This window comes from Manacus candei, unplaced genomic scaffold (assembly GCF_025592945.1).
Source record: "Manacus candei isolate 608988 ecotype Guabito, Panama unplaced genomic scaffold, ASM2559294v1 h1tg000020l, whole genome shotgun sequence".
NCBI classification, from domain to species: Eukaryota; Metazoa; Chordata; class Aves; order Passeriformes; family Pipridae; genus Manacus; species Manacus candei.
The window spans coordinates 2,648,989-2,676,502 of NW_026138068.1; the positions used below are offsets into that span (position 1 = coordinate 2,648,989).

At 57.3% G+C, this 27,514-nt stretch overlaps 1 protein-coding gene across 6 annotated transcripts; it reads right to left on the reverse strand.

Annotated features, from left to right (window-relative positions):
* SH2B3 (SH2B adaptor protein 3) lies at window positions 1–26,189 on the reverse strand. 6 transcript variants are annotated; one of them, XM_051785724.1, is made up of 8 exons: window positions 25,105–26,189; window positions 17,965–18,750; window positions 6,100–6,201; window positions 5,752–5,843; window positions 5,550–5,641; window positions 5,141–5,355; window positions 4,649–4,820; window positions 3,962–4,400 (listed from the first exon to the last, which is right to left on the reverse strand). In XM_051785724.1, the coding sequence occupies exons 2-8, from the start codon at window positions 18,721–18,723 to the stop codon at window positions 4,102–4,104; spliced, it is 1,731 nt and encodes a 576-aa protein (XP_051641684.1). In that variant the 5' UTR covers window positions 18,724–18,750; window positions 25,105–26,189; the 3' UTR covers window positions 3,962–4,101. The 6 variants fall into 6 exon arrangements, with proteins under 6 accessions (XP_051641681.1, XP_051641682.1, XP_051641684.1 ...); XM_051785723.1 differs by having other exon boundaries at window positions 5,141–5,358; XM_051785726.1 differs by having other exon boundaries at window positions 3,962–4,397; window positions 25,105–26,188.
* Between the last annotated feature and the right edge of the window lie 1,325 nt (window positions 26,190–27,514).

Genomic DNA, 27,514 nt, shown 5'->3' on the forward strand with positions numbered 1-27,514 from the left:
GAGTTCTAAAAACAGTTTATTAAGAGCAGATTTTTTTTTTATATTACGGTAAAATCGCATTATTCAAGAATAAGTTACTTGTACAGTACATACAGAAACAATATGTAGAAAAAATTACTATACAAGAAGAACTTTTCTGTGCCAGTGGAAAGTAGAACTTTCAAAGTAATAAAGTCCCAACAAAATGTTGGCTTTAATCGTCCTGCTGAAGGCTGAGTTTGGGAACACACAGTTGCCTCCCCGGGAGTTGCTGGTGAAGGTTGGGGCTGTTTGGATCAAACAAGCTAAAATTAAAATTTGGAATACTGGTAATGCCAGTGTTTGGTGGTCCAGATTAGAAAGGAGAAGTTTTGGCTTATCCCCGGATCTCTTCCTATAAGCTTTGCCCCAAAATAGTTTCAGTGAGGTGAGTGGAGGTGTCAGTGTTTGGTACCTGCTGGTGCTGGGATGTGGGAGGGAGGGAGACATCAAATAATGCTTTAGGTCATGGACTTCTGCAGAACCTGACACCTACAAGGACGTGAAGAAGCCACAGAGCAGGGAGTTCTGTCAGCAAACAGCAAGTGGTTTATGAAGATGAAGATGAGGGGGAGGAGTTGTGGCTGGACCCAAGGCTTGGGTTATGCCCTAAGCCAGGTCTCTGCTGTCCCACAGAGAGAAGGCACTGCCTGGTTTGCATCTTTATTGCCAAAACCTGCCCTGAGTAGCTGGATGAAATGGGGTTCCCACCCCAGACAGCCTCTCCTGGGAGAGGCCACCAGGAAGGGCCTCCAGAGCCGCTGCCGTGGGTCATGGTTTAGGCTGGATCCAAACTCATGTTCCATCTCCAGGGCCAAGGCACAACTGGGGTTAAACCTGACTTTTATTTCAGAGGTGGCTGTACCTGTGTGGAGCCACCCGAGGGCTCTTCCCTTGGCTTCCTCTCCTCCCAAAACTCAACACTGAGACTTCATAAATGCCAATAAAAGCCCACATGGGCTGAGGAACTAAACCTGCTCAGCCTTACCTTCTCCCAAGTCCCAAGATTATAAAGATTCCTGCGAGTTGCTTACATTGCATAGGATGGAATGGTTAATGCTCTTTGCCCACTGCTCTAATCAAGGATTGGGTGCCTTGTGGGCTGGAGGAACGTGCTGGCAGCAGCAGAGGTGGGACTGCGTGTCGGGCTCTGACCCGTGTCACAAACCAGATGCTTTCTAGGAGAAATGGGATGTCAAACTCAGTCCCCAGGAGCTTGGGAAATAACCCAAAAATCACTTGAGGTCCTGGTGCAGCTGGGTCAGGACCACAGTGAGTCTGAGATGGGGAGATGATGGAGCTGGGAGGGCTGGAAAACCCTTGGCTCCCTCGTTGGTGAGTTTTGGGATGGATATAACTATGAAATAATCAGAGTGACTTTCCCACTGCTCACGGGTGGGAAGAACAGGAGTTTGTTTGCACAGGGGAAGCAGCTACTGGGGTGACAATGAACCCAACATATATTTTGGTAATCAAGCACAGCAATTTCCATTTCAGCTGCAGAGAAACCCCTTGCAATTAAACTGCAGGTTAAAAATACCACATGCACACGCATGTTACGGTTTTGGCACTGGAACAATAAGCCCTGGAATGCCAAAACAACCCACCCCAGCAGCATCTGATTGATCTGGCAGGGATTTATGTGGATTCATCTGGCAAGGGCTGTGAAGAGTGATCCCTTTTCCCAGCCCATCCTTTCTTTGCAGATGTAGGGAGATTAAGGCGAGACAACCTCATTTTTTGGGGGAAAAACCCCTTTGAACACAGCTCCCTGGTGCTCAGTGGGACTAAAATCAGGAATCTTAGCAAGATTTAGCATGTGTATGTGTTTTCCAAGGCTTTGAGAACCAGGCACTTAGCAAGGAAAGGAGATAACTTGTGTGTGCTTCCTCCTCTTCCCTTCCCCATCCCTGCAGACCACGGGGAGTTATTTATTAGTGATGGAGGGAGCTGACTTGCCTGGCACAAACCAGCTCAGAGATGTGCTCCTGCCACTGGATGCAGCCTTTGTGCTGCTCCAGGCAGGAAAATGGGATGCGGATACAGCTGAGGAGCTCCAGGAGGACAGAGCTGCCTTTGTTTCCCCATCAGCCTCTGGCAGTGCTGGAGGAGCTGGACCAGGGCAATTCACTCTTAGTGCTCTGGAGTGAGTGTGTGACAGCATGTGCTGAGTGCTGGGAATGCTGATCCCCATGGAAAAGTAGGATTCCTCCCTGTGCACCTGTTTTCAAGAGAAAGGAGGAAAAAAAGCCTTTGCCTGCTCTAAATGCACAAAACCCAGGAGAGAGCTGGAGCAAGTGATGGGGAGGCATAAAATGCAAATCCTAAATGGTTTCTCGAGTTGATGGTTCCTGTTTCTCCCAGTGTCATCCTTTCAGTGTGACTTGTAAACCCAGATTTGTTCTCACAGCCGTTCCCTGAGCTGTTTTTGGCCCTGGATATTTTGGCCTTGCCCCACAGCACCGGGATTTGCCCTTCAGCTCCTGACCTTGGCTCCTCAGGCTTTGGCTACCAGCTGGGCTCACCAAGCACTGGCTTCACGGCAAAGCCCGGCCTAGAGGCTGGATTTTTGTGAAATTCCCTAACTCAGCCCAACAAGGCTTTGTGTTCGCTTGTTTTCAAATTAATTCCTAAATGTTAATGCTCCTGAGGGGCTCCCACCTGTACTGCAATTTCAAGGAAAATAGAAATCAAAAGCTTTCTGGAAGGCAATCTCAAGGCAAGTTCTGCAGCCGAAATCCCGGGGGCTACGCTGGGAAATCTGGAAGTTGAATGCTGTGAACATCCCCCCCGGGTGTTGCAACAGCTCCAGCCCTTCCTCATTCTTAAAATAACAGCAGCTTCTAAGAAGTGGTTCCTCTCCTACGGCTGCCCCAGGCCCCGGCAGGTGAAGCAGCACCAGAGCTTGGAAACAGCAGCGGAGATTGGGGATCAGGGGATCTTGACACCCAGGGGTTTGCTGGGACGGGTTTTTCCTCCAGGTGAAGAGGTGTCCAAGGAACCCCCTGTTGCCTGTGTAGCTTTAAATACCACCAAATTCTTGGTGACACGGTGTTTTGGGGGGGAAAAGGCAAGTGACAGCAGGGTGTGCTGAGCTGGTGAGGTGAGAAAACATTTGGGGGAAAAAGTGACTTCAAATTTGTGCCTAAAATGCTTCCAATCACCGGGATAGAACGGTTCCATCACCGGGGTAGAAGTTTCATCACTGGGATAAAACAGTTCCATCGCCAGGATAAAACAGTTCCAACATCAGGATAAAACGATTCCACCACCAGGATAGAATGTGCCCATCACTGGGATAAAATGTCTCAGTGACTGGGATAAAATGTCTCCATCACCAGGATAAAGCCCCTCCATCACCAGCAGGAATGGTTTGCTGTCAGTCTCTGTGTTAGTTCTCAGCTGGTGACACAATTAAGAATGGAGTAATTAGTGTTCACGTCTCAATTAGCTGGGCAAGCGAGGTGAGCATTCCCCTGGCTGGTGCAGGGAGTGACTGTGGCTCTGCTGGGTTAAAAAAGAAGTGCAAGAAAAGCCAGTTTTTGCCTTATCTAAAAATAAAGCCCAAACCCTGCTCGCGCCCGTCGCAGGAGCTCAGCTCAGGTCGGGCTTTGCTGCTGGGTTTGGCAGCGGCAGCACATGTTGGGGCGGGAGGACAGGGCCCGGAGCAGCAACTTGTCAATGAATTTATAATCCTTTTTTTCTTGGTTTCCTGGGGTTTTTTTACCTTTCTCCAATTCTGTGGGTGTAACACAGACCCTGGTTCCTTCGCTGGGACAGGCGGGAGGCCGAGCCCGGCGTCGCGGCGCTCGGCACACGGGGCACAGGCACGAGCGGTGTGTAAACAGTAATGAGAAAGCTTTGAGAATAACAACAAAAATAACAATAAAAGGCCCTTTAACAGGCCAACGAGAGGGAGCACACCCGTACAGGAGTGAAAAATTACCCCCTTCCTTGCAAAAATAAAATAATCATCCCTAACCAGAAGGAAGAAACAGGTACATTCTTTCTCTGGATGGATCCCCAGAAGGTCTCTAGGATTTCTCCACCCAAAAGTGCATCCCAGTGCTGGCGTGGTGCCAGTCAGAGCGGTGTGTACTGGTTGTCGATGGCACGGACGTGGCCCCGGCCCGGTGCCTCCACCTCGTAGTCCGACTCGCGGGGCCGGGGCCTGGGGGCCGGGGGGATCCTGCTGGGGCGCAGGCTCTGCGCCAGCTCGGCCGGCGGCGGCACCAGGTGGAAGATCTGCTCTGAAGGGGGGCCTGGGGGGGCCTCGTTGGCACCATGGGGGCAGGAGGAGCCGGCAGGGGCGAGGCTGAACTCGGGGCTCCAGCCGGGGACAGGCAGCGGGAGAGGGACCGTGGTGCTGGAGCCGGGAGCTGCTGGCGGAGGCAGGAGATGGGTGGTCAGGGTGCTGTGGGGGTGGGGGTGTAGGGTGCATCCCATGACCCCCCCCGCTGACGTGGGGAGCAGCTTCTCCTTTCTCAAAAGAGGAAGCCGGGAGCTCGGGAGTCACCTTTTGTGCCACTGCCCGGATGCTTCCACTTCCCCCCTCCATGTGCAAACAAAGGGCCCAGCTCTGGGCACCCTCCATCCCTGCACCCCAGGGAACCTCCCCATCCCTGCACACCTTGTGAGTGGGGCAGGACCACGACGTAGCTGGAGAGCCGGACGTCGCAGGCCGTGCCGCACTCCAGCGGGATGGGGTAGCGGTGGAAGTGGTGCAGCATCTCCACGATGGAGGAGAAGCGGAGGTGCTGGACCCGGCACTGGCCCCGCTCCGTCAGCGCCAGCCGCAGGTGCTGCAGGGAGGAGACAGACCTGTGACCCTCCCACCCACTCCCTCCTGGAGCAGATGGCGGGGACAAAGGGATATTTGGGGTGGGGAGACAAATGGCTGTAGCACGATGTGCTGCATCCCCAGCCTGCAATTCCCTGGAGATTTTTGCCCCCCAGGAGCAGGGATGGGGCCACCAACCCACTACAAGCATCAAGACAGGGAGCAGGAGAGCACCTCCCTGGGGTGGGATGTGGTGGGACAGGGACTGTGCTGCAGCAGGGGGGCTGCCCGAGGGGCTCCTGCGAGACTCCCCTCCCCATCCCAGCCCTCTCTCACCCGTACCTTGGCTCTGCCCTGGAAGTTGAAGGTGAGCACGTACTCCCCGCGGCGTGTCTCGCTCTGCCGCACCAGGAACACGCCGTGGCCCTCCAGCCCCCCCAGCTGCACCAGCTGAGCCGCCTTCACGCGGGAGATGGGCCCGTGGAACCAGGGGCAGGAGGAGAGAAACTGCTCCATCTTCGGCCCTGCCGCCTCCCCCGGGCCCCCTGGCGTCGCCACTGCTGGGGCACAGGGATGAGTGTCCCTGGGAAGTGGGGACCCCTGCCCACAGCCCCCGTCCCCCTGCCCTCTGGCTCTGCCCCCCTGTCATGCCAAAGGGCAAGCTAAATCAGCCCAGCCATGGTTGGACATGGTGAACCCCTGGCAAGGGATATTCTGTCCCCAGGGTGCCCTGGGTGTCCCTGCTGCTCACCTTGGCCGAGGGGGTCAGTGCTGGTGGCGGGGCTGGCGGCCACAGGGTCGGGGTGCCGGCACACCAGGAGCTCAGGGTCACCTGTATCGGACCTGCCAGAGACAGGAGAAGCTGAGTGCTGGTGGTGGGGGCCAGCCTGTGTTGCAGGACATGGAGCCACTGTCCCCATGCCCAGGCTCAGGGACACCCAGCGGGTGCTTACCCCCGGCGCACACACTCCCGGATCTCGGCGGTCCAGGAGTTGAGCTGCTGCTCATCCCCGGCCTCAAACAGGATGTCGGTGGCGTTGGTGACCTGGGGGACATTGGAGAGGGACAGGGGGGCTTCAGAGAGAGACAGATGTGCATCCCCCCTCCCACCCACCCACCCACGCTCATGACCCTGGCAGGGACAGACATCCCCCGCCCTGCACACCACATCCCCCTGTGCATCCCCTCCCGGGATGGGAAGAGGAACTGAAATTTGGCACGGGAGCTTTTGGGAGCCACGTGCGCCCCAGAGGGTGGGAAAGTCCTCAGGGGTGGCTGTGGACCCCTCCAGCAGGTCCTACCTTGAGGACGAAGGTGTGGAGGTTATCAGGCATCTCGAGGCGGGTGCACCTCCGCACCTCCTGCACGGCAGAGCAGGCGACATGGAACTTCGGCTTGGAACCCTGTGGAGGGAACACGGAGACTGAGCTGAGCCCCAACACCCCCTGCATCTAAAAACACTGCCCCCACCTCACTGCTCTGTCAGGACCGGGAGGCACCTGAGGCACAGCAGCCAGCAAGGAAATACCCAGCTCTCCAGGGAAATACCACATCAGCATGGAAATACCCTGTGGAGCGAGGAAATACCCCATGGAGCAAGGAAATACCCTGCAGGGCACTGCCCTGCTGCTGTCAGGGCACCCCAGCGGGGCCAAATGACACCCAGACCCATCTTGGCAGCCCCAAGGACCCTGCAGTGGAGGGACGGGTGAAGGAAAGGAGGGAGAAGTGGATTCCCAGCACGGCAGTGCATTCCAGGGAGGATGGGGAACGTGGGGTGCAGGTAGGGAACACCCTGCTCACGGGTGCAAGGGTCAGCGGTGGCGTGCCAAGAGCGCTCCGGTAGGTTTGGCACTGACACAGGCACGTGACAGAATGCTGAGCAAACACTTCCAGAGAGGTTAATAATACCCCTCCGGCAGCTTTCGGTTCCTCTGCCGCCCAGTGTGCCAGCGGAGAGCCGCTGACCACCGGGAGGCTGCAGCATGTGGCACCCAGCCCGCCACTAGGACTGGGCTGGCTCGGGGTGCCGGGGGGTGGAAAGCTGCTGCGGGACCCCTGCAGCGGTGCTGGGGAATGGAGCCAACCCGTGGTGCTCATCCCTGTGGCCAGAGCCACCCCATGCATCCCAGGAAAGCCCAGGCAGTGCCACCATGTGCCGGGCACACTCGTCCTCCTGCGCTAGGCTTGCTGCACGACAGAATTTTGGCTGGCTGTGATTCACGCAGTGGCTTTAGCATCCCATGGGCTGCTGGCTCCAGTGGTCCTCTCTAATCCACAGCCACTGTCCCTACACAGATGCCAGGCTGTGGTGCTTCACCCCACCACAGCATCTGCCAATTAAACTGCCCAAATTCTGCTCCAATCTTGTGATACTCGTGGCAAACTCGCACCCACTATGTCCCCAAACAACCTGTATGACCCCAAGAATGTCCCCACTGGACACTCTCCATGGTCACCCAACCAAACTGTGCCTAGCTGTGCTTTTTTTTCTTCCATCCCCCCTCCTCCCTCCCTCTCTCCCCTGAGGACTTGGTGTACTTTGGGGCCGGAAATGCAGCGTGAGAGGGATCAGCCCTTATCAGCACCGAGCTGCACCGAAAAGAAAGTTCTTAGAAGTCGCCCGTGTACGGCGTCATTGCAACGGGGTTGGTGACACCGCGGTGGCTCTGGCACCTCCGGGCCCGCTGGTGACAGTGATTGCAGCTGTGCTGTGCTGTGCTGCAATCACTGTCACCAGCGGGGCCAGGGGTGCCGTGAGCCGCCGCGCTGGCGCCAGTGCTTTATCCCCAAGGAATTTGATTTTTCTGCCGTCCTTGGAACACAACCGTGCCCTGTGCAAAGTCCTGCACAGAGAAAAGTGAAAGGATCACCCATCCTGGCTGCTTTCCCGCACACGGGTAGTGACGTCCAGCATGTCCCCGAGCGGGTTTTATCGCCATCCCAACCACGGTGTTGGGGTCAGCTTCTTAGGAAAGTGTGAAATTCCAGGAAAAGGGAGTTCTGTGAAGCCCCCTGCGTCTCTCGGCATGGGGAGCGCAGACGGGGAGCGTGAGGGGAGAAGGAAATGATGCAGCAGAGAGATACGGTGCCCGAAAAGCCAGTCTGGCTTCGGAGAAGTGCCAACCACAGGCACGGTACCCGCGCTCCCCGAACCGCCGCGCTCGCCGCAAGATGCCCCGTTCGATGGGGCCGGTACCAGGAAAGGGATTTCTCGGTAACCAAAACTGCACACTCAACACACCATGTGTTCACCCAGCACCCACGGGCTCCTTCTCGGCAGGAGAGGTGCCCCAGCAGCACTGTGGGGCTGGGGAACCCCCAACGCCGCCTGGCTTGGGGCACTCAGGATGCTCAGCATGCTCAAGATGTTGCCCCAGCTCAGCCTCCAACCCCACCAGCATCAGCTCCCACGAGGAGACTTCACCCCACTGCTCCCTAAAGGATCCTGTGCACATGAGGGAAAGCCCAGCACCAGGTTCAGAACTCCCAGAATCACCTGGGGACATGACACCCCATGAAGCTGCACTCCCAAAGCCCCCAGAACTGAGCTGCCACCATGCCATCGCTGTGGCATTCCCAGTCCTGACACCTGGCATGCAAACCGGGCATGACACACCCTGGGGTGTGTCACAGGTAATCTCCAGCTCACAGATCTGAAGACAACAGGATCCAGCCTGAACCCCCCAAATTTCCTCTCCCTGTGGGAGCTGACAGTGGCTGAGCACTGCTGGGGACATCTGGCCACTGATGGACATGACAGTTCCACAGGATAGGGACAGAGGAACCACACCAGCTCTCAGCACCTACTGGAATACACCAGAATTTGCATTTTTGTTCTTTGCAGGGAATTTTTCTACAGATTAAAAATACAAAGCTTCAGCCAGGCCAGAGCTGTTCCCAGTACCAGGTGACACGGGACAGACTGGTAGGTGGGGGGAAATGCCCCTAAGACAGAATTCCCTCCTGAGCCTCCCACTGGAGCCAAACCCAGGGATGACACCTCACCTCACCCCCACTCCATCTCCCAACATCTCTGACCCCTGCTATCCCCATGGGGTGCCATGGGCAGCACCAGCACAGCAGGGGAATAACCAGCAGGACACAGGCAGTGCCACCACAGCACCCACGGCCACCACACACCTGGGGAGGGCAGGGCAGCCGGGAGAAAGTGGGGTTTTCCAGCTCCTGCCAAAGCTAGGAGCCAGCCCGGCGCCGTGGCCGTGCCAGGAGCACGGATGGAGGTCAGGCCAAGGTCACAGCTGCGCGCGGGCGGTGCCAGCGTGGAGCTGCCGCGTTTCCTCCTGGCAAACCCCGGTCCCAGCCCTCGCCACAGCACCGGCACCGGCAGCTTTCTGCATTCCCTGTGTCTAGGTGGTGCCAGGGGCCACAGTGCCAGTGAGCTGCCTGTGCCACCAGCTCCTTTCCTGGTGATGTCCCCCCAGCAGCCCCCACAGCACCTTCTGGGTGCCTTTGGCTTGGCACGGCGGGTCACTCCACACCTCTCCAACAAGGATATTTGGATTTATGGGGCTTTTTGGCAGCAAAGTTCCTCCCAGCTCGACCACACAGGCCAGGAAAAATCTCACCATGACACCATGAGAAGAACAACCTGTCTGGATGCTCAGGGGACACTGTGGGTGCTGAGGGAGGTTTTTCTGCTCAGATGAGGAGGGAGGCAGCCAGTTTTCCAAGAATGAGACCAAAATCCTACTGCCATGCTGGCCACACCCAGAGAGCCACCGGTACCTCTCTGTGTGACCAGTACCAGCACTGTCCAGGCACCACCAGAGTGCTGCACCCACCGCCCCCACAGGCACCTCTCAGACTCTGCCAATTCTTGCCAGGTCCCCAAAATGCTGCCACTGCCCACAGTGCTGGTTTGCATGGGAGGGAGCGGGAGCCATTCACCCTTCCCAGTGGATTTGGCCAGTGCCCAGTCCCCTGCTGGCAAAGGTAGTGGTGGCACAGGGATGACAGTGGTGGCGCAGCAATGACAGCAGTGGCACCGTGATGAGGGTGGCAGCACAGTGATGATGGCAGTGGCATGACAATGACAGTGGCGCTTTGGTGACAACAGCAGTGGCACAGTGATGCGGGTGGTGGCACAATGATGATGGCGGTGACACAGCCATGATGGCAATGGTGTGGTGACGACGGCAGCATCACGATGATGATGTCAGTGGAATGGTGATGATGGTAGTGCCACAGTGAAGATGGTAGTGTCATGGTGATGATGACAGTGGCATGGTGACAATGGCAGTGGCACAGTGATGACAGCAGTGGCACAGTGACGATGGTAGCCTCACGATGATGATGATGGTGGCTGGGCCATCAGGCCGGGTTTGTACAGAGCAAATCCTTGGAATGCAGCAGCCACTGCAGCCCCTCCACACTCTGGGATTTCCCCAGGCTGGCTCTCTCGCTTCCACTCTGAGTCATGTGCGGGAGGTGGGGAAGTGCCCGAGCCCTTGTGCAAGGTCCCCGACGGATACGGGTGAGATTTGTCACTCCTTGTAAATCTCAGAGCCCACCATGTCCCCCTTACGCAAGGGACAAACCTCAGCCGGAGCCGCAGCGCCCGGGCCTGGCTCAGTCCGGCTGTGGGGGACAGACAGACGGACAGACACCAAGATCCACAGCAGCCAGGTTGTGCTGGCACAAAACCACATCCTGTGCCTACAGCCCTGGGGAGTTTTGTGAAGTTTCCCAGGAGCTCAGAGGGACACAGCCCTGTTCCAGGGAATGCCAGGTGAGCAGGAAGGGAAACAAATCCCATTGTGCCAGCAGGGAGAGCCAGCAGGGTCCTGTGGGGCTGCGAGGGCTCCAAGGGTCACGCTGGAGGGTGCAGGGTGTCTGCTGCAGCAACCATTGTCCTCAGGGGTTTGCACCACAGGTAATCCCAGCGTTCATCCTTGTGGATTTTGTGTGGCAGATAATCCCAGTGTTTGCTCTTGGGAGTTTCACCATAGTTAAACCCAACACATCCTTGAGGACTTTGCACCATAGATAATCCCAGCACATATCCTTGGGTGTTTGCACCACCTGCACCATGGCTAATCCTGGTGTTCCTCCTCAGGGATCTGCACCACAACTAATCCTGTTATTCATCCTCAGGAATCTGCGCCACAGCTAACCCCAGCATCCATCCTCAGGGATCTGCAGCATAGCTAATTCTAGTATTCATCCTCAGGGATCTGCAGCATGACTAATCCCTCTGTCCTCCAGTGGATAATCCCAGTGCTCGAGGGGGTTGATAGCACATAATCCCAATGCTTCTCATCAGGCATTTGCACCATGGGAGATCCCAAGGGGACTGGCCCTGTGCCAATGCAGGGATCCCACTGATTCAGTCCTCCTGTGTGCCTCCAGCACCTACTGCAGGGACCCCCAGCTCAGCTCCCCATGACCCCAGGATGACACTCTCCTGCCTCTGCAGGTAGAGGGTGTTCACTCTGAAACCTCCTGCCCGCAGTGGCACCATCATGGGCCCTCTGTTCTGGGCTTGGGGAACTGGAGGTAGGAGTTTTCCTGCCTCTGTTAAACAGGAACACAAGAGGTGTTCCCTGTTGGTCAGGTGATCCTGCTCTATGAGCTCAAGCCCCCCAGGCCCCATTCACTACCTCTCCAAAACCCCTCTCTGCCCACCCCAAGCCCCCATCAGCATCCTCAAGGGAACAGCAGAGGCACAAAGGAGTTGCCAAGACACCCTGTCTCCAAGCATCCCCGAAGGCTGTGGCAGGGGACAGAGCCATCCCCAAGGGGACAGTGCTCCTGGTGACAAGGGGCCCCGTTGTGCCGCCCGCAGCTCTGGCTCAGGGGTGGCTGGGACACAAAGCTCCTTCTGTTCCATCCCGGGCGGCTGCCGAGCGCCAGCGAACGGCCACGGGAGAAAACACAGCCCGGACCCCCAGCACCACACTGAGCCCCTGTTTCTTATCAAATTAGCCCCAGGGAGCTGCAAAACGATCCCCGAAGAGCTGCCGGGTGAATCCTGTGGGGAGGGATTTGGGGTTCCAGGCAGAACCCCCGCCCTTCCCCAGGGCTGACTGCTCCTCTCTGTGCACTGACAAACCTCCACGCTCTGCACCAGTGAGCCAACATTCCCAAACTCACCAAATCACTGCAAAGCCCCCCAAAACCCTGCAAAGCCCCCCCCAAACCAGCGAGTCTGGCAGTTCATGTCACAGCAGGGCTGAGGAAGATGGGGGCTATAAAGAGGATCTGTAAACAGGCAGTGGTGTTTGCCAGCCCTTTGGTGTTTTTTTTTTTTTTTATTTATTTTAAGCCAAGCTCAGTTCCAGCGTGGGCTGCTTTAATAATTTCCTGGAATAAATAACGAGCATGGAAAGTAAACAAGGTGTCTGCGTGCAAGCGGGAGCTGGCTGCAGCCAGGACTGAGTCACCCCAAATCCCAGCCCCGAGGGATGTGGGGGGTCCTGCATGGACCCCACAGGCTCCACACAAAAATGTCCTGGGATTTTTGTATCATCCTGAGGTTTTGCAACACGCAGTGGTTCTGCATCACCCAGGAGGATAAAAAAGGTTCAAAAGCCCAAATGGGAGCATTCGGTTCCCCCTGGATGGGTATTTTGGTTTCTGCCCCTTGCCTGGTGATTGTTTTTCACATAACCCCAAAATAACATTGAACATCACAACACTCATCATGGGCATCACTTTGAGCCAGGACCAGCTGCCTGGTGGGAAGGAGGGTCCATCCCAGCCAAACCCCCACCACTGGGATGAATCCTTGAATCCTTCCAGACCCTGTGCTGCCTGCACAGGCTCTCATAAATATTTACCTTTGAAAGAAGCAGCTCTCAGCCTTGAAACAACCACATCCTGGGCCGTGAAAAGAGAAGAAAAAAAAAAAAAGAAAAAGGAAAGAAGAAAAGAGACAACCACCCAAAAACCCCCACCGGGCATCTCACATGGGCTGCGGGGACCCAGTACCCAGCAGCACCCACAGCCCTTCACACCCCACCTGCGGGAGGCTCGGGGGGAAGCGACACATTCCTTCAGTGCTTTTCCAGCCCCTTTTCCTGTGATTTGCTCAAAATCTCCATTTTTTCCCTCACTTGTCATGTGGTGTTTCCACCCTGAGCAGCATCCCTGTGACGGAGGCTCTGGGGGGGGGGCACAGTCGTGGGACAACCCCCCCCAAAAGGGTGGATTTTAAAGGATGGGGTTAACAAGGATGTAAAATCTCTGTAAACCCCACAACCCCAGCACCCGGGGAAGCGCAGGCTGGGGTCCATCCAGCACCCTCACACCCAGTCAGGCCCTGTCAAGCTCCATCCCAGCAACACAGTTTCCAAAATAAGAAACTCCGCTCTTCAGCAATTAACGCCGGCGCTGTGGTTACGCTGCTAAAAGTGTTTTTTCCGTGCATGACCAAGGATGGAAAAAGTTGTGGTTAATAAATGACAAATAACCTTTGTCTCATCGCCCTCCACCCCTCCCTCCCCCCCCCCCGCGCACCCTCACCCCGCGATACCCAAAAACAGAGAGGGGGGAAAAAAATAGAGCAAAAGTCACCACCAAAATCTCACAAAGCCCCAGCTCTGGGTGCCTTCGAAGAACAGCGAGCGGAAAGCGGAGCACGAGGGACGCACCACCCGCCCTGCTCACAGTGAAAGTCTGTGAGTGGGTTTCGGTGCAGCTCCGGCCGCCTTCCGGGGAGGTTTGGCCTCTCCCAAGGGAATTTCAGGGCACCCAAACCCCTCTGGCTCGTACACCGTGGCAAATTTCCCGGAGGATGCTGGGAGAGGGACGTGGAACTTGGTAGAGGCCATGAGAGGGATGTGGTCCTTGGGGTTGCTGGGAGAGAGATGTGGTCCCTGAGGATGCCGGGAGAGGGATCACAGAATCACAGAGTCCTAGAAGAACTTGGGTTGGAAGGGACCTTTAAAGGCCATCCAGTCCAATCTCTCTGCAATGAGCAGGGACAGCAACTAGATCAAGATGCAGCTTGTGGAGAAGCCAGGAGGGGGATGCAGTCCCTGGGAATGCCAGGAGAGGGATGTTCAGAGAGGGATCATAGAATCACAGAACAGTTGGGGTTGGAAAGGATCTTTAAAGGTCTAATGGGGCATCTTCAACTGGCTCAGGATGTAGCCCCTGAAGATGCCAGGAGATGAATGCCATGAGAGAGATGCAGCATGGTAGAAGAAGGATGCCAGGAGAGGAATGCAAACCCTGGGGATGCAGGGAGAAGGATGCCAGGAGGGGGATGCAGTCCTTGAGGATGCAGGGAGAAGGATTCCAGGAGAGGGATGTGGTCTCTGGAGATGCCAGGAGAAGGATGCCAGGAGAGGGATGAGGCTCCTGGAGATTCCAACTGACACTAACATGCTCTTCCCTGGACCAGAGATGCCATGATGAGACACTGAGATGCTTCCCATCACTGACAAAACCCTTCTCATGGTGTCCCAGGGAGGAAAGCTCCCCTTTCACCACTGCCTCTCCATAAATGCTCATCTGAGTCACTTGAGGTCACGTTTGAGCAGCTCCAATTACTCTTGGAGATACAAAGCAGCTCCAGGAGGAGCTGGGGTGGGGATGGAGACCACAACATTGAGATGTCCCCCATTCTGTGCTGGAACAGCTGCCACCCAGAGCTGCAGGCACCAAAAATCGGGTGCAGGACCTGCTGGCTCAGGAGGTGGCAGTTCTGAGAAACCAGATTCAGGTGAAAGGGGAAAAAAAGAAAGAAAAAAAAAAAAGAGAAAAAAAAAGAGAAAAAAAAAAGAGAAAAAAAAAGGAAGTCAGAGCAGTCTCACACTGAGCAGAGATAAAAATACTGCTCCTCCCGCAGCCACGGCAAAGACGGACGAGCCGAGACACCGTGGGCTTTCACCGGAAAGAGTCTTCCCAGCTCATCCCAGCATGCCATCAATTTATGGGATGCACTGGATCTCATTAAAACACCATAAAGAAACCAGCACAAATGCAAATCCCATTTCCCTTCCCCTTCCTGTAAAAACATCTGGTCAACAGAAACGGCTTGGGACATTTCCGTTGCGAATCACAGTTTTCATGGAGCTTGGGATTTGGTCATGTACAAGGTATTTGGGGCTGGGGCTCAGCTAAGGAATAGGGCAGTCCCAAAACACACAAACCTGGCTTTTGCCAGCTTTGGCTTTAATTTATGAAGGTGGAAAGACTTCAGAGATGCCCAGTTCCACGAGCTATATGGGAATAAATGGCATGGGAGAGGAGAAAGCCTGTAGTGCCTTCAAGGAAAGCAGGGAGGACTGGTGAGCATCACCTTTGTACCAGACATCAGAGAATCCACCAGAGCTACACACCCAGGACCATTCCCAAGTGTTCCCTTGTTGGAAAACGTGCACATGTATATATACACTCATATATACAAGCACTACAGATATTCCAATGTCCCTCTGCTCCAGGTGCTCTTCCAGAGCATCATCACCTCACCCTGGCCTCCTCACATCCCAGAACCCTCCAGAATGTCCCCAGGGTGGGGATCCAGGTGCCACCCACCCTGGGCCCACTGCAAGAGAGCCACTCCCAGGAGAGCTCCAGATTCAATCATCTCCAAACCCCATCTTCACAACATCATTTTTCCAGTGCTCCAGGGAGGAAAGAGCGATGTCAAAACAACCTAGACATGGCTGTGAGCACAGGAAGGTGAGCTGCTCCTTCTCCCAAAATCCTCATCTCCTCTGGCACATGCCTGGGGAAGGGAATGACCCCTTCACCCAGCACAGCCACCCAAGCAGCAAATGGGATCAGGGCTCTTCAAAGTCCCCGCTCCCTTTGATGCTGGGCAAGTTATGGGATTAGGCTCAGAGGCCCCATTGGAGCATCAGGAGAAAGGGGAAAAAAAAAGATAAAAGCTGCCAAAAGCAGCACGACCCCCCCTTTTCCCACACACCTGCCTTTTCCAAGGTCATTTCAAGGGGCTGGATATTTGGGGGCTTGGCTTGATACTGTAAAGTCCTGAGGCCAAGCTGAATTTCCAGCTACATCCTGTTATTTACAGGGGAGGAAGGGAAAAGAAAGAAGAGGAAGGGGGAATAAAGAGGAGGTTTGGGGGAAGAAAGAGGAGGATGGGGGAAGGGTGCTTCCAAGGAGATCCTGAGGGTGACCAGCCTCTCAGTCCAGAGATCAGTCAGGGCTGAAAATGCCCCAAGAACTGGTTTTATAGTTGCTAATTTAAACTCATAGGTTTTCCATTTCCATGATGATCAACAGCATCCTCAAATCAGGAACAGATCCATGAGATGGGCAAAAGGTCTGGGAGCATCCCAGGGCAGGAGGATGGAGAGGAGGGGGCTGTTGGTTGTTATTTAGTTATTTTTAAGGAAAATAACCCTTTGACAAGCTGTTCTGTTCCCACTGCTCCGTGGTTTGCCCCTGTGCTGAGTTTTGGGAGTGGGAGCCACCAGCACTGTGGGTGATTTTCCACCACCCCCGGAATCCAACCGCAGTTACTGGGAAAGGGTCTGGATTGATTGTGCTGCAAAGGAGACAGGAGCTGGCCCTGGCCCAGTGAATTGGAAAGGAAGGAGCCGCCCTGAGAATATTTGCACAGGAAGCAATTTAATCCAGAGACTTGCAAAATCCAGCGAGGAACATCCTCCACTTCCGCAGCCCTGGCTGAGAAACCACCACTTGGGGCTCCGGGGTAGAGCAGAGGCTCCAGCCTCTCAGTGGTGGGGAGCACCAGGAAATCCCCATCCCATGGGGATTGCAAGAAATAATGGTGCAGAGCACTGGGGGAACTTGGTAAATGTCTTGTTTTACATGTCTCCCATCCCTGGGTCAAAGCTGGTCAGGGGATGTGGGGAGAGGAAGAATGTGCTGGGCTTGCTTCCCAAGGGGGAGGGAAACAAATACAGAAAAAAAGAGGGAAGGGAAAAAAAACTGGGGAAAGGAAAAAAAGAAAAAGGGGGAAGAAAAAAAGGAAAGGGGGTAAGGAAAAAAGAATGGGGGAATTAAAAAGAAGAGGAGGAAAGAAAAAAGAAAAGGGGGAAGGGGGAAAAGAAAAAAAAATAGGGAAACAAAAAAAAGGGGGGGGAGAAAATAGAAAGGTGGAAAAGAAAGAAAAAAGGGAAAGAAAGAGGAAAAAGGGGAGTAAAAGAGGATGAAAAGGGGAAAAAAGGGAGGAGGAAGGGAAAAAAGGAAGTGCTGCCCAGCTGCTGGGAGTACCCTCAAAGTGCCCCAAAACAACGCTGACCTCCCTGTGCCCCAGGACTGGGACACGCTCCCACAGGGAAAACAACTGCAACCCCTGACACGACAGAGCAAAACTAGCTTTTACTTTCAGATGTTACAATTTTGATGTTGTTTCTTTTTTCAAATATTTAATATTGGAGTCGTTTGACGGAAATAGCAGGAATTCAGCCAGCTGCTCTCTGACCCTTCTGCCTTGAAGGCAGGGATGAGGCTCCAGCTCTACCAGAGGTTTCCTCCTTCTAAAGCACAAGTTTGTCATCAAAGTTAAACGAGCACAAAAAAAAAAAAAAAAAAAAAAAGGAAAAAGAAAAGAGAAAATTCATTCCATCACGCCTGTGTAAGACCTGCCATGTGGAGGAACCGTCTTTTTAAAGATTAAACACCCCAGCTCCCCCCACATCGCTCCCCACTCCCTCACATCCTGCATCATCTCCGCTCCAGCCAAGTCCAAGCACCACGGGAGCTCCCTGGGGTAGCCGAGAGCTGAACTTCCAGTCAAAAAACTACTTACAAAAAGTAAAATTAAACTCCCTTACAAGTCCCAGTGGGAGCAGAGAAAGGCACGGAGCCTAATTCCTATTTTCCCTTTCCTTTCCCAGCTTGCCCAGGCAAGCAGATGCTCAGGCTGCTGAAGCTACAGCACAGCAGGGACACAGTGGACTTGGGTTCACCGGACTGGGTGACCCCTCGCCTTGCTGGGACGGGTCCACAGAGGGATCTGCTCTCCTCAAAGGTATTAATTTGACAGGGTGTAGCCTCTTGTGGCTGCAGCGGAGCAAGAGCAGTGGTAGAGCAAACCCATTCTGGTCCCACCACCACTCACGGTGAGAAACCCTCATGATGAGGGACACACCATGGCCTCGCTCCTTCCCGTGGGACACACTGGCACCCTGGCAGTGTCCCCAGTTGCAGGACCCACAGCATCACACAGCTGGCATGGGCAAGAGCCGGCATGTCCTTACCTTGGGCGGGTCATAGAGCTCCAGCACAAAGTCCTCGGCGTCGGGAGGCCCCGCTCGCCGCAGCACCAGGCGGCAGCGCTGCCATCGCGTCCCGCTGTCCAGGGAGCTCTCGTCCAGCAGCCCATACTTGAGGAGCCCCTCCTTGCGCACCTCGGGGGGCTGCTCCCGCGACAGCCCCCACGGCAGGATGCGCTTGCCCAGTCCCGGCTTGAGAGCCGCCTCCACCGCCTCCCCGTCACCATCCCCGGGGAGGGCATCCGAGGAGCGGCGTCGGAAGAGGCTGCGCCAGCTCCTGCGCAGCTGGCTGAGCGAGAAGGGCCTCCGCGCCGGCCCCGCCAGCTCCTCTGAGCTCCAGGACTTGCGCAGTCCGGACGGGGCAGCCTCAGGGGCTCGAACGGGCTGCTGCTCAGGGCGGGCGCCAGGCTCCACCTCGGCTTTGGTGGCCACCGTGCCCAAGGAAGCGTCGGTGTGCCGCCGGTGCGTGTCCCGGTAATCCCGCACCGGGCCGCCGGGCAGGATGCAGAGCTGGTTCATGGCGATGCCCTCCTTCACCTCGTGGCAGAAGTACTGCTGGAAGAGGTCGGTGAACTGCACCGAGAAGTTCTCGGCGGCCAGGAGGTCATGGTGTGGGTGCTCGGTGGCGAAGCGCAGGTAGTGCCGTGCCAGTTCCTTGGCGGTGCTGATGGCGTGCAGCTCGCAGAACTCATGCCAGCCCCGGGGATGCGCTGGCGTGCTGGCCGGCAGCGCCTGCCCATTCATTGCCGTGGTTCCAGCGAGGTGGCTGCGCTGCAAGACAGAGCACAGGGGTGGTCAGGACAGCCCCAATGTCCCCATGTCTCCCCCAGTCCCGGCAGCCCCTGGCTGGTGTGGCCACACCCCACTCTGGATGCATGTCCATAGCCTGGGACACGCTGTGGGTCCAGCCAAAGCTGCTTCACTCACCTGGGACACACTGGAAGTGGCCCAGGGACAGCCAGCTCCCCAGTGAGTAGCATGGCCATGTGAGCAACCACTATGGCTTGGCCCCTACCACCAGCAGGGGCCATGCAGGACCCCGAGCCCCCATCCCCAAGTGACCAGGCCGTGCCTCAGTTTCCCCACCTGCGAGGTGGGGTGCGGGCAGGTCCCAGTGCGGGGCGTCTGCGTGGCTTCCTGCCAGCACAGCTGCCGGCAGCTGCCCGCCCGCGGGGACGCCTGGCCTGGCCACATCCGCTCTGCTCCTGCCAAGGCTCCGCAGCGCCGATGGGTTTCCCTCCAGGGACCTATTTCAACAGAGCTGATAAAACTGGAGTGGGGGCGGGAGGGGAGGAAACGACATGAAAAGCTGCAGAAATCCAGCGACGGAGCTGCCTCGCTGCCGGATCCTCCAGGCCTCAGCGGCCTGGGGAGACACGGCCACACCGCCGGCACTGCCCGGGGTGAGCAAGCGTTCCCAGAGGGATGCTCTGCTGCCTGTGGGATCAAGGAGCTGCCAGGTTCTGGCAAACCACACCGTATCTCTACCCCCAGCAGATTTCGCTGCGAGGCCAATCTGACGGCACCATGGCTGGCGTGCAGCTGCCCTGGCGTGCCCGACTGAGCCCGGCAGTGGCATTCCCCACGGCCGGCCCTACTGCTTACCACCCAACCTCGTGCTCACTCATGGCACTTATCGGGGCCGTGCACTCCACTCAGGCAGGAAACATCGGCCAACCCACCCGGATTCTGCTGTGCCAGCACCGGCACCGCTGCCTTCTCGAAACTCCAGCAGCAGCACCCTGGCTGCTGGGAGGGGAGGAAAAGTGATTGCATTTGTCAGGGGGAGGAAAAATGGAAAAAAAAAAACCTGAAGGGCCAGGAGGAAGCGAGCGGGTGCTGAGGAACGTGCCGGCACAGGGGATGGTGTCTGCAGCCGGGACGGTGATAACGCCGGGAAGCAGGGCTCTATCTCTGCCCACCCGCCGCCCTCCCGAGCACGTCTCACGAAGGTTCTCAGCGAGGGGAGATGTTATCAGCCCCCCGCCAGCCTCGCCGGGGCCTGGCTTCTCAGAAGAGCCACCCAAGGCTCGGGGCCGGCCGGCGTTCCGGCGGTGCCGGGCATGCGCCCACCACAGCCCGGCCAAATCCCCCGGCAGGGCCCCGTCTATCAGCACCGCCAGCCTGCCGATGACTCAGCATCCTCTGCCGTGCTCCCGCTTCCTCCCGGCACCCAGGAATCGCCGCCACAGCCACCCACGCCGCCAGCACGCTCAGCGGGATGCTCCCACAAAACGCAGAGGGAAGCAAGGTGCCCACGCGGATGGTTCCTCAGGCAGGTGGGAGATTCCCAGGACAGGGAATTCGCCTTCCAAGTTTTCAAGCTCGCTTCACACCAGCTTTGGGAGAGGTTTGTGGTGCGGGAAAAGCCGGACTTCGCCTGTGCCACGCGGCGGGAAGCAGCCGAAGGCCGTCTCCGGTAGCAACGTGCTTTTCCAACCCGATGATGGGAAATACTTCCCAGCGCTTCCTCCTCCCAGTACTGGCACAATGCCGACCTCACTGCTCCTGCCCGGTGCACGTCCCACATGGAAACAGCTATCCCGGATAAATCCATGCTTGAGTTACCACAGCAGCATCCTGATCCTCCGCTCAGCCCCAGGTTTTGGCAGGACATGTCACAGGGATATGAGTGCCCGTTGATGGGTGGGTTTCTCCCTGCTCCAGCCTGTCGTGCTCCACAGTGTCAGAATCCAGCAGCCAGTGGCTTGAAAGCATGTTTTCCATCCATATCCCTTATTCCCTGTATGATGCTACAAGGGGCTTCCGTCCACCCTGCGGATCAGCACTGAGATGAAGGACTTGTCACAACAATTAATTGCTTTAATTTGCTCTGAATGGAAGAATCCAGTCCACCGTCAGACACACAGCGGGCTGGATGGGATGGGGGGCTACCATCGCCCCCGGATGCTGGAAGAACCTTACATCACCCAGCCTGCCCCATTTTGGGGCTGTTCGTGGGTGCTGGGGTTGTTTTGGGTGTTGGAGTTGTTTCAGGGTGCTGGGCCAGGAGCTCGAGGAAGAGCGGGATGGGACAGACCAGCCGCAGGTGGCTTTGATGCGGGTGGGGCGGCGAGCCGGGGCTTGCACAGGATCCAGCCCAGCCGCCCCCGGGAGCTTTCCTTAAACGCTTGCCCAACCTGAGCGTTGCTGCGGCGGCAGGGCAAGGATGGGAATCCATGGCTGGATCCAGCAATGGGTTATTTGTCCCAGTAAATGCATTTGTTGTTTACTTGCAGCCAGAGGAGCCGGCAGCACCGAGCGGTGCCAGGGCAGCGCCGGGAGCCAGTGCCACAATCCTGCCACCCGCTCCTGGAGGATGAGCATTCGGAGCCAGCTGGCTGGCCTTGCCATGGAGGGGCTGCCGGATCCGGCCAGCCACCTTCCCACCAGGGGCTGCAGCCATGGGGGAAGGGCGTCCTCCAGCACCCAGAGCTGCAGATCTGGCCTCGAAGGGACGTGTGATGGAGTAGAGCTCATGTGGCCGTGCCCTGCTCCGAGCGCTGCTCCCGCACGTGTGCACGGGCGGCCCCGGAGCGTGTGCAGCGCAGCCGGCGCTGCGATCCGAAAATGAAACCGGCCCCACTCACCACCCCTCTCCACGCCAGGAAAATGCACGCCAGCAACGAGAATAGGAAATCAGATTGATGTGCCGGTTCTCCCAGAAATAACTGTTCCCAGCCGGAGGAGAAGTGGCCGGCAGCATTTTCAGCTCCCTTTATAAGCACGAGACTATTCAAAGCTCACCCCAAGGACTATTTTGAGGAGAGGGTGAAGCGAGGGGCTGGGAGACGCCCTGGCCGGCCCCGCAGCTCCCCACTTCCCAAGTGGCAGAAAGACAAAGTTCCCACAATCCCAAGAGCGAGGACATTGTTCCTTCCCAGGATGTCCTCCATGAAAAGAGCTATTCTGAGCCGGCTGCAGCCTTTCTTGGCACGGCCCCGCAGCCCACTCCAAGGCAGCTATAAAAGGCTGGGTTACAATGAACGGCACTTTTCAATGGAAAAGCATCCGGCATGGGGGGCTCAGGGGGACGCAGGTCCCTGGGGGGGCTCAGGGGGATGCAGGTCCCTGTGGGGGCTCAGGTCCCTAGCAGATCCAGGCAGCCAAAGGTGGGTTTGCAAGGGTTGGATGGTGTAGAGTATTCCCCTTGGATGGGGACAGTGCAGCCCCTCTATGCATCCCGATTCCCCGAGACCAGGGTGGAGGATGCTGGAGGAATATCTGGATGCACCCCTGAGTTGAGGGGGACAAATGGCACTGCAGCCATTTGGGAGTGGGCATGGAGATGCTGCCAATCAGCAAGGCAGGAGGGGTTGGTGCAGGGGGAGAGGTGGGAAAGGGTTCAGCTGCAGTCTCCGGATATGGGATACACCCACACATTTACAGCATCACTATAAAACAGCCAAGGCCATTTGTGCTTCAGGCCAATACGATCCACAGCAGAAACTGCCTGGCAATGTCCTGCTCTTCCCTCTGGGGCAGCCCCCTATGGTGGTGGGGATTCTCTGGGGTCTCGGAGAAGGTGATAGCACGGCACCATCACTCCCTGCGACCTGCTGGCTGTTTCCACACAAGCTGGAGGATCCCAGGGAGTCTCAGGACCTTCCCTCTCTCTCCTTTGGCTGAACCAAACCAGCAAGTTAAAAAGCAACAAAGGAGCAGATTGGTGAGATCCCCCAATCCACAGGTCCATACAGGTTGTTTTCTTAGGAAATCAGGTTAAAAGACAGTTTAGGAGGTTGGGGGTTTTGCCCTTTTCCCCCTTTCTCACAGGACATTCACACCCCTCTCATTCGACCTCCTGGCACCACACAACTTTCTACACTAAAGGTCAAAACTTAATCCACAGCTCTGTGTGGGCTGAGCAGCACTACAGATCTCTGGGGATGAGTGATGTTATGGCACTTTAAAATCAGAGGTAAATCACCCCTTTGGCTTCCCCTGATCACTCCAGATGGAGACAGCCCATCCCAAACCCATCTCAGGTCAAATACAAGCTCCACACTGGCTTGGCCCATGGGAGCCCACCAGGACGAGCCACTGTGGCCAGCCCAGCTCCCCAGAAACCCCGTGCCTGCTTCCGCTGAGCGCCCATCCCCATCCCCGTGGCGTCTGGCACCTCAGCCTGGTTTACACCGTCACACTCTCCTACACCCACTGCCTGCGGGGGAAAGCCCGGCAGCAGCAGTGGGGTGGCCTCTTTTGACAGGGCTTGTTTTGTTGCATGAAACGAGTCGCTGCGGTGTAGGCGTGGGAGAAACTGGGTGCAGGGAGCACTCCTGGGGGAGTGGTCGGCTGAGGGTCCCTGAGGACAGCAGGGAGCAGCTCAGCTCCCAGCCAGCCTGGCTCTCCTGGCTCGGTAGAGCAGTGCCCAAGGGCTGGATTGGGCCGTCTCTCCTTGCCAAGCCGCGGCAGTGCTGCCAGCACCACAAACCCTGCCAGCGCCGAGCCCTTGCACTTTCACTTTGTGTCACCCGCTGGGATTTGTCCTGACACCTTCAGTGTCCGCCAGTCCCACGGGTGTGTGGGTGGGGAGGATTTGCTCTGGGGGAGGATGGAAGATCCCTCAAAAGCCACTGGTACTTGCACCCCAGTCTTTCCATTGTGATACAGGGGGCTGGCAGACCCTCTTCCTCGTAGGCTCTGGTGAAACCAAACCAGATCTTTCCACGGACAACACATTCATAAAGGCAACAGAGACTATAAAAGCAGTTTTGGGGAGGGGGGAATGCACAGACATGAGGCTCTCCTGCCCCAAAAACAAGTTAAAAAGAAATCCAAAACATTGCTCCAGCCCCAAACAAGTCAAAGTGAAACCTGCCACTAATTTCATGGGCCTTTAAACTCCAATCCCATATCCTGCCAGCAAATCCAAATGCAGAGGGGACATGCAGGAGCTGCCAGTGCCAGGTCCCTGTGCCGGCCACCTCTTCCTCTGGCTGCAGACCCAAAAAGTCCCTGGGCCACCACCAGCCCACAACTACAGCACATCTTGAATCAATTTACAACAACAATATCGAAATCGCAGCTCGACAAGTCATCCCGGTTTCCTTGACAGTAAATCCCAGCCCGGGCAGCAATGACCGTGTGATTGCTGTGTTGGAGCCAGTGGGTCCGGGCTCTCTGCGGGTGACCCGGACGGGGCTTGGCACGGGCAGGGCTGGGCACGCCAGCAGGGCACGGAGAGGCCGCAGGGATGCTGACCCCTGGGGCATCGGCCTCGTGCTCTGAGCGCCCGCGCCTGCCAAGCCAGCGAGCCAACAAAGTCTGCAGGGAGCAGAAACTCAGAGGAGCCGCTTGGCAGGCTCCGGGTGGCACCTCCACTTGGCACTCGCAGTGGCCACCGGGCAGAGGAGAAGGGAGCAGCTGGGCAGGCAAGGCATGGCCCCCTCGGGCAGGGTAGCACCCCACAATCACGGCTGGGGCAGGTGGGCATCGCCCAATGGGGTCCTGCGCCCTCTAAGAGGGGTCACCCCCATGGCAGGGGCTGTGGGGGTCCAGGGGGAGGCGGAGGAAAGGGGTAGGGCTGGTTCACTACGTGCTGCACCCCTGGATCAGAGGTCCCCAGGATAGGGATGCTGGGAAATGGGGGACCTTGAGGGATTCCAGAAGCTGGGGTGCTCTGGGGTAATGGGGCGCTAGAAAGATGGAGGTCCTCAGGACTGGGGCACCCACAGAGGAACAGAACCCCCGGAAAAGGGAGTGCCCACGGGGAAAACGGGTGCTGGGAGGCCAGGGTCCCCAGAGGTGAGTGCAGCCCCTGCAAAAAGGAAGCCTGAGGAAAGGGCAGGGATAAGAATGCCCCCCGCAGAAACAGGGTGCGGGCGAGAGGGACGGGGGGGAAGGTATCAGAGGGCTGGGGGCTGACAGAGGAGGGGGAGCACGACCCCGAAACAGGGGGACCGGAGCTCCGCGGAAGGAGAGGATCCAGCCCGGGGCTGCGGGGTGGCTCCGGAGGCTGTGCAGGAGGAGCGGCCGCCGCGCTGCCTCCCCTCTCTGCTACTTTCGCTTTACAGCGGCCACTTCCCGGGGCCGCCCGTCCCGGTCCAGCCCAGCCCAGCCCGTCCCAGTCCGTCCCGGTCCAGCCCAGCCCGTCCCGTCCTGTCCCGGTCCCGCGGTTACCTGCACGAGAAGGCGTCCGGCTGCCGCTCGCCCATGGTGGAGCGGCGGAGCGCCCAGGACGGGGCGGGCGGGACGGGGCGCACGGCTCGGCACGGCTCGGCTCGGCACGGCTCTGCTCAGGCAGGAAACCGGGACAGGCGGCTCCGCATTTCCGCCGGGCGGAGGCGCGGGGCGCGGACCCCGGCCCCGGACGGGTTATGTAAAGCGGAGCGGCGCGGCCGGGGGCGGAGGCTGTGCGGGGGCGGAGCGGAGGGGCCGCCCCGTCTGTCCGTCCGTCCGTCCGCCTGCCTGTCTGTCTGTGTGTCTCTCTGTCTGTCCGTGTGACTGTCCGTGTGTCCGTCCGTCCGTCCGTCCGTCCGCGGGAGCGCACGGCTCCGCGCAGCTCCGCCCCTCCCCGCCGCTGCCTTTATCTTATCGCATCCGCGCCCGCGGAGGCAGTGGCACAAACAGCTCGGCCCGCGCTCCCGGGGTGGATTTATTTTTCATTTATGTGTGTGCGTGTATATTAGTTTTTATAACTTTTAAAATTTTTTCTCTCTGTGGATTTGGGGGTGTCAGCCCTGGCACCCCCGGCCCCGGCCCCCCGGCAGTCGGGAGGGTGCCCGAGCTTGGGGTCTCCTGGGGGCTCGGGAGAGGCGTGTGCAGGAAAACACCCCACTTTACTGTTCCTGACTGGCTTTGTCCTCCCACGGCTCCGCGGGCTGGGACCCAAGGGACCTCTGCGGTGGCAGCAGTGGGCCAGGCACCGTCTCAAACCCCATTTCCCATCATCTTCCAAATTGTCTTGCGGCGAAAGGCACCGCGGGGCACTGCCCACGCCCAGCCGGAGCGGGTCAGGACACAGGGCCCACAGTTGTCCCACACTGTGGGCGAGGGCTTCAGCCATGACCGAGCAGTCACAGTGTCCCTTTGGTCCCAGGAAGGGCTGGGGAGTGGTGTGGGTGGACACGGGTCAGGCTCAGCCATCCTGGTGCCATCCTGGTGCCATCTCGTTCCAGGGGAACAGAGGCCCCACAGCAGAGCTGCAGCCGCCCACTCTGCCATGGGAAATGGGAGAAAAATAAACTTCCACTGCACCTTTTTCCAGGAAAGAGCTGGATTGTGGCCTGTACCATAACGTCTGGCCCACTGATAGCTCCCACCCGTGTCACCAGTTGTTTCAAGAACTCTGAGGCCTCATCCTTGCAGAATGGCAGCAGTGCCAGGGACAGAGGAGTTCTCCTTGCCCCACAGACCCCCACACAGGGCAAGCAGAAGTCACGGCAGAGCAGCCCTGCCTGGGGCTGGTGCCCATCCAAGCCAAGGAAACCCAGGGATGTGGCAGCCAGGATTTTACAAACACCATACAATGGATTTGTGGGTGTTGGGAATGTGGAAACTGTGGGAATTTGCCCTTGGAGAGCAGGTTGAGGCACACTGAGCTGCTTGTGAATAAGCACGTGTGCCACCCCCAGTGGGTCCATCCCCAACGATGCTTTAAAGTACACCTCAGTCATTCACCCCATACATTCCCAATCCATCTCCTTCCAAGGACAGACCGAAATGGGAACTCCCTGCTGGTGTTGTGCCACCCCTGGGTCACAGTCAGTATGGATGCAGCCCTGCTGCCCCCCTCCAGCCTCACTAACCCCCCCGAATCAGATTTGAGACATAACCCCACAAAACCCTTGGGCATCGCCTGCTTCAGGGATCCAGGCGACTCTGCATCCAACCAGCCCTTCCCAAACCCCACAGTGAAGTGGCCGGGAGCAGCTGACATGATAAGATCTTACCTTAAAAGCTGCTTTTTAATTCCTCCTGCCGTTGCTTTATGCATAATTGCACCTTCTGGCTCTTTTCCTGAGGACGGAGGAGCGGCGGGCGGGTCCGGATGCCTGCCCTCCTTCCCACGGGCTGCTGTCCCAGCTCCCAGCGATCGCACTTTTCTTTATCAACTTAATCTATGTCAGAAGCGCCCTCTCAGCGTCCTCAGCCCCAGTGGCCCGAGATTTCTCTGTTGTTTTGCTTCCCGTATGGATTTTCTACAGTCCCCAACTGCTAATTCAGTGCCCCGACTTCTGCTTTTTCTGTTTGTATATGTGGAGCTGCACAGATGCCCTTGTACACACACGCACTGCTGCTTCCCTTCCGCTCTGCACTGCCCTCAGCTTTTAACCATTGCTGCTTTCTTCTCCTGTAAAACCCTTATTCGGCTTCCGACAGTCCTTCCCACTTCCCTCTTTAATTCCTGTGCGCTGGCCTATTCCGTTTTCAGGGTGCGTGGGGTGGATTGGAAGTAGCGCATCTGCATTTCTCCAGCTGGGATGTGATGGGTTTCAGGTGACCTCTGCCATCCCACAATGAGATGAGTGTTCCCCCCAGCGTGCCGAGAGGCGCTCTGGGGTGACTTCTGGAAATGCTTAGCTATGGG